At 41.8% G+C, this 6,167-nt stretch overlaps 2 protein-coding genes across 2 annotated transcripts; one reads left to right on the plus strand and one right to left on the minus strand.

The window, feature by feature from the left end:
- The first annotated feature begins 1,449 nt into the window (after positions 1-1,449).
- On the plus strand, positions 1,450-2,400 carry LOC103439239 (pentatricopeptide repeat-containing protein At4g16470-like). Its single transcript, XM_008377782.3, has one exon. The coding sequence runs from the start codon at positions 1,450-1,452 to the stop codon at positions 2,398-2,400; it is 951 nt and encodes a 316-aa protein (XP_008376004.2).
- Positions 2,401-3,218: 818 nt separating this feature from the next.
- LOC103439240 (pentatricopeptide repeat-containing protein At1g05750, chloroplastic) lies at positions 3,219-4,475 on the minus strand. The gene has a single exon (XM_008377783.3). The coding sequence runs from the start codon at positions 4,473-4,475 to the stop codon at positions 3,219-3,221; it is 1,257 nt and encodes a 418-aa protein (XP_008376005.3).
- Between the last annotated feature and the right edge of the window lie 1,692 nt (positions 4,476-6,167).

The following is a 6,167-nucleotide window of genomic DNA, read 5'->3' on the forward strand; positions in this document are numbered from 1 at the left end:
GGGTTAACATGGGGTTGTGCAAGGGGCCTTACTTTATTGGCATAAAGTGTTGAAGGAAGCATACAACAAATGTTTCTTTCAGAAAATACTTCAAATGTTTTATTTTTTCCCAACCTAGAAGCGTTTTTAACCTTTTTTTGTCAAACACTATCAGAAGTGCTTTTGGTGGTCTAAAATTGTTTTTACCTATTTTAAAAACACTTCCAAACAAACATAAATTAATAGTCTTAGGACCAAGAAAATATATTAATTTAGTGGAATATTAAATAATTGATAAATTAATAATTTATTGATTAATTAATAGCTTATTAATTTATTAAGGTATTCCGTATTTTCTCCAATGCTCTTAGCATTTAATGTTACGTAGTATAGAAGTGGAACACTATTGAAAGCCAAAACTCTATTTAAACAAAAAATGTCTTAGGGCTCGTTTGGAAGTACTTTTAAAATAACTAAAAACGCTTTTAGAGAAAATATTTCTAGGTTTCAAACACACTTAAAGTGATTCCTATAAGAAACACATAATTGGTGCTTCTTGCAGGAAGCACTTTAAATGTTTTTTTTTTTGCAGGATTCGCTTGCATTTTTACTAAAGATTGGTTCTAAAAATATTTTCACAAAAAACACTTTCATCCATTTTAAAAGCAGTTCCAAAGAACCCTTAGTAATAGGGTGGAGTAAAAAATTGTACAAAATGTCAAATTGCCACATAAGCCATCAAGTATCATTTTGATGTTTAAAATGTGACATTTCATTTGGAGATGCTCTTATCTTATAAATTTAGCAAGTTATCCCTAAGTTGGGAACAATAACAATATTATTTAACAGATGTTATTAATTTATCGAGTATTAAAGTATCAAGATTCTACTATATTGATTGTATCAAAATGAAGAAAATAGTCCTTGAAACTACTCATTTTCATTGTATTTGTAGGATTTTTTCTTTCTTATTTGTTGTAGCAGAGAATGAACTTGTGTAGTCGTGAATTAGTAGAGAATGAAGTTATGACACGTTTGTGCCTACAAAGATCAGTCGAGTTTGTAAGGATCATTATTTTCGCTTAGACGAAGGTTTAGGTTGAAGTAAGTCTGCCCTATCCTTCCTAAACTTTTTTTTTTGTAATGAACATTGGTGTTTACATTAAGGGGGAGGTGATGGGCTTAAACTCACAATGAGTTAGTAATAATGTAGTTCAAATTTATATTTGACAAGAATTAAATATAAAACCTCTCACTTATAAGCGAAGATGAATATTAGTAACTGTAATACTTGGCCTTCCTAAATTTTTTTGTTACCTAAAAAGGTATTCCACCCTGAGATTTTTTCCAAATAAATTTTTTGTAAAGTAATGATTTGTTTGAATGGAACGGTGAATTTGATATCGCGTTAGGGTTTCACACCTGTGCTTTCAGGAACAATTCCTCCCTGAGGTTGCTATACAGGCAGCAATGGCTGTTCCTCCACCTCGCGGCCTCATACCAGTCTACGCCACTCTACTCGACGGCTGCAGTTCGTCCAAGAACCTCCGAACCCTCACGCAGCTCCACGCTAAAACCATAAAACTCGGCATTTCCCGCCACGACTTCATTCGAACGAAGCTCCTCTGCTCCTACGCCGCTTCCTCCCAACTGAAGCAATCCAACCTTCTCTTCTCCTTCTGCACTAGCCGACCAACCTTCATATTCAACACCCTCATCAGAGCCCACTCTTCCCAAGGCCTCTTTTCTCAGTCTCTGTCCATTTTTCTCCGAATGCTCGCCGCCAATAAACCCTTCGACCGCCATACCTTGCCTGCGGTTCTCAAATCTTGTGCCGGGTTATCGGTGTTGAGGCTCGGCAAACAAGTTCATGGAGCTGTTTTGGTCAATGGGTTTGGCTTTGACTTGGCGAATTCGAATGCGTTGATTAGTATGTATGCCAAGTGTAGTGATTTGGCGGGTGCCCATAAAGTGTTTGACGGAATGCTAATGAGGAATGAGATTTCTTGGTCGGCAATTATGGCGGGGTATGGGATGCATGGAGTGTTTAATGAGGTGTTTGAGTTGTTTGATAGGATGGTGGAGGCAGGAGAAAGGCCGGACGGGGTGACTTTCACTACGGTTTTGACAGCGTGTAGTCATGGAGGGCTGACAGAGAAGGGAAGGGAGTATTTTGAAATGATGAAGCAGAGGTTCGGGGTGATTCCCGGGTTGGAACATTATACCTGTATGGTGGATTTGTTGGGTAGGGTGGGACGGGTGGATGAAGCAGAGGAATTAGTTTTGGGGATGGCGGTGGAGCCGGATGAGGCATTATGGGGTGCATTGTTGGGGGCTTGTAGGATTCACGGGAAGGTAGAGGTGGCTGAGAGAGTGGAAGAGATGCTTCATGGAAGGCGACCTAGTGTAGCATCTATTTGAGGCATTTAACAATGAAGTACTTGCAAAACTCCCCAGTTCTTTGCTCATGATGCTTTTGGGGAAAAATTCCCTTCTCAAGTTGCCTTCGGGATTGAAATTTGTTCGTAAAGCCTATATATACTTCTCAATCTGAAGGTTGCCTTCTAGTTACTGAGAGTTCTACATGTGGCTTTCGAATTTGTGGCGGGAACAGATGGAACAGACTATACACGGACTGGAATGCTTTCTCTTCCATTGCTATGGAACTTGACTTTGTGGGAGAACATATTTTGATGGCAATGGATATAACTCCTAGAGGGTGTAAACAACCCAAGGAAGAAAGAACTTTCATTCATCACTTTTCGGGTCGATGAAGTTCTCTGTTGTTGGTTTGGTGTTTCTTCTCTTCTCATTTCACCGATGCTAATATCATAAAGTTTTTTTTTTTTTTTTTTTTTTTTTAACTTGTTTGTACTGGTTTTTTTTAATACCATGTCTTAGTTTTAGTTCACATCTCACAAATGAATTATATAGTGAAATAATTCCCGCACACCCACCCATTTTCTCGTTTTGCACACTTTTTTGGTTTTTCCCCTAGTATTAGATTGAATAAATATAAGGAAAATTTAGGTGGGGGGGGGGAATGAAGAGGTGTGTGCAAAAGGAAAATGAGGGTGTACGAAATCACTTCTTGAATTATATTGACAAGACTGGTTTTGGAGCTTCACAAGTAGTCGTAGAAAGATATTGTATTCTCGAATAATCTACAACTACAGTGTCAATCAAACTTGTACGGTTCTCTCACAATATTTTTTGGAACATACCCACTTAATATGAGCTCAAGAGAGAAGCCCTAGGGTTGAATATATACACTCTGTGTCAACATGGGATTTATCACCGGCCACGAATTCATGAATGTTACAGTCAACCTCAATGGAACTAAATCCCGGTGTCTTCTGTACTCCAAGGTTCTTCATCTTCTTCCTAACCTTGTTTGCACCATCCCACCGTCCAGCAGCTGCATATATATTGGCTAGGAGCACATAGTTGGAATCAACTCCAGGATCAACCACAGAGAGGTACTTCATCAATCTTTCAGCTAAACTGACGTTCCCAATGGTTCTACAAGCGGACAACAAAGAACCCAACACAACTTCATTTGGCTTCATCGACATGTTTTCTATTACACCCAAGGCATCTTCCAACCTCCCTGCACGGCTATAGAGATCGACTATGCATCCATAATGCTCGATTCTGGGTGTTATTCTGTGAACTCCCTTCATGTTATCAAAGTAATGGAGCCCCTTATCGACTAAACCAGCATGGCTGCACGCGGTGAGAGCTCCAGTGAAGCTGACCCTGTCTGGCTTGAGCCCTTTCTTCTGCATCAGGTTGAAGAACTCGAGAGCTTCCTCTGCGTGCCCATTAACTGCAAATCCCACAATCATCGAGTTCCATGATACCAATGCCCTTTCCAGCATGTTCTCGAAGACTTGACGAGCAAAACCAAGACAACCACATCGAGAATACATATCAACCAATGAGTTACTTATCCTAACATTGTCTTTAAAGTCTCGCTTCATAACAAAATGGTTTAGCCACAAGCCTAGACCAAGCGTTCCCAGATCTGCACACGCAGCGATTACAACAATTATAGTCACATAGTCTGGTTCAACTCCCGCGAGCTGCATCTCTCTAAACCACGCCAACGCTTGCTCGAACTGACCTTTCTTGACAAACCCACCAATCAACACGGTCCAAGAAACCGCATCTCTGTTAGGCATTTTTTCAAACAGCTCAACCGCATCCGAAACCTTCCCATTTTTCATATACCCATCAATCATAGTATTCCAAGACATTGAATTCTTCACATCCAGCCCATCAAAAACCAACCTAGCAAAATCCACACCGCCACACTTGGCATACATATCAATCACCGCCGTGCCTACCATCACATTATTTGTATCCAATCCGAGCTTCCGGGCATAAGCATGAAGCGAAGGCCCGAACTGAACGCCCTTGGCCGGAAAATGGGCGCAGCCAGAGAGAAGGGTAACAAATGTGACGTGGTTTGGTTCGACTCCAGCTCGTCTCATTTGGATGAAGTGAGCAAGAGCTTCAGCTAAATGACCATTTCGGCAGCGGTGGGATATTGATGAGGTCCATGAAAAAGTGGGGTCTATGGGGGTTTTGGTCCTTTCAAGCGAGACGGAGTGCTTCCGGTACTGGTTTGGATTAGGGGAGGTGGACTGGGAAGGGTTTGGAAGTGGGAGAAACGGCGGTGGTTGTCTGGGAAGTTGAGGGAGTTGGATTGGGGTTGCTGTGTACGCGGGAAGACTCATTGTGTTCGCGTCAGGAATTTCCGTCGGGGATGTTTCCTGGCCAACGAGCACACAGCTCCCCTGGAGGTTGGCGCCGGTTGAGGGCTGCTGTCGGGCTTCTGCTTCGCTATCGGGCTTTGTCGGGCAAGTCTCGTCGGGCAAGACTCTTCGGGCAAGGCTTGTCGGGCAAGGCTGAAAGAGAAGGACATGGTTAACTTTGAGAGGTGCCTTTGTAGGGCCTTAGGTGTAGGCCTTGAGGCTCACAATCAAGGTTAACTTTTAGGTGCTCAGGCGTGCCACTGCCATCTTCAGCATGGCAGATGTGAAATGGATGTCGAGTTTTAGTTGTATGTATGTATATATTCGAGAAACCGTGTTAGTTATAACATGTGCCTTCGTGGGGCCTTAGGTGTAGGCCTTGAGGCTTCCCATAAATAACTAAACCAGTGCCCGAACACATCATATTTGTTCTCATGATTGTCGGAGTTTTCTAACTATTATACCTCTGATTACCCGAGCCTAAGAAGTAGAATGAACCCAAATAGGTGCCTTCGTGGGGCCTTAGGTGTAGGCCTTGAGGCTTCCTATCAGAGTTCATTCTTATACTTAGACTCTTTAGATCGCTGAATGGAATGAATCCAAATGGATGCCTTTGTGGGGCCTTAGGTGTAGGCCTTGAGGCTTTCCATCAGAATCCATTCCATGCTCAAGCGTTCTATGGTAATCATAATATAATAGAAACAAAACTAGAGGGTAGGTCGATTACTTGCGCCCCAAGTAACTTCGGACTTCTCGTTTATCAAGGACTGTCGTGGATGGGTTAAGTCCACATAAAGTTCTTTTTTTATGCCTTGAGGCCAAGGACTTTTCACTGATCAGATTTACATGCTCGAGGGCTTAGGACTTGGATCTGATTTGAACACTTAAGATATATTCAAATTGGATTCAAGTATTGAGAAAGCCTTTTAATAGTCATATTGCTAGAAATAACTTGCATATAACTGGATGTATACAACATATTGAAAAGATAAAAACAAAGCAAAGAAGGTCGGGCAAGGTTAAACCTTATCGGGTAAGGCTGCTCGTCTTGTAGGTTCCTATCTTTGTAGTTTTGTCAAGGGTCTGAAGGCTTTAGAGGGATAGAGAGAGATTACAAAAGATGAATCGATATTACAGCAAGGTTGAACAGGGTAGCAGAGCTATTACAAAGGTTTGGAGGGAGAGTTATCCCGCGAGGGATGAAGGCTTGTCCCGAGAGGGATGAAGGCTGACTACAGCTTTGTTTTGAAGGCAAATCTGGCTTTGAGCAGAGTTTGTGCTTGCATTTGTTTGTTTGTTTGAGTGTCCTTATTCCTGGATTTTCTTTCTTCTTATATAGACAACTCGGCTTAGGCTTCTGTAGCAGCAGCTTTGCCCGAATGCGGTTTGAGGGTGATGACATCAACTTTTTTACATGTAATGCCACCA

The sequence above is a fragment of the Malus domestica genome, chromosome 11 (assembly GCF_042453785.1).
Source record: "Malus domestica chromosome 11, GDT2T_hap1".
Classification (NCBI taxonomy): domain Eukaryota; kingdom Viridiplantae; phylum Streptophyta; class Magnoliopsida; order Rosales; family Rosaceae; genus Malus; species Malus domestica.

Bases quoted from the DNA above. Each gene is read 5' to 3' on its own strand.
- LOC103439239 (XM_008377782.3), top strand. From the start codon at position 1,450: ATGGCTGTTCCTCCACCTCGCGGCCTCATACCAGTCTACGCCACTCTA.
- LOC103439240 (XM_008377783.3), bottom strand. From the start codon at position 4,475: ATGAGACGAGCTGGAGTCGAACCAAACCACGTCACATTTGTTACCCTT.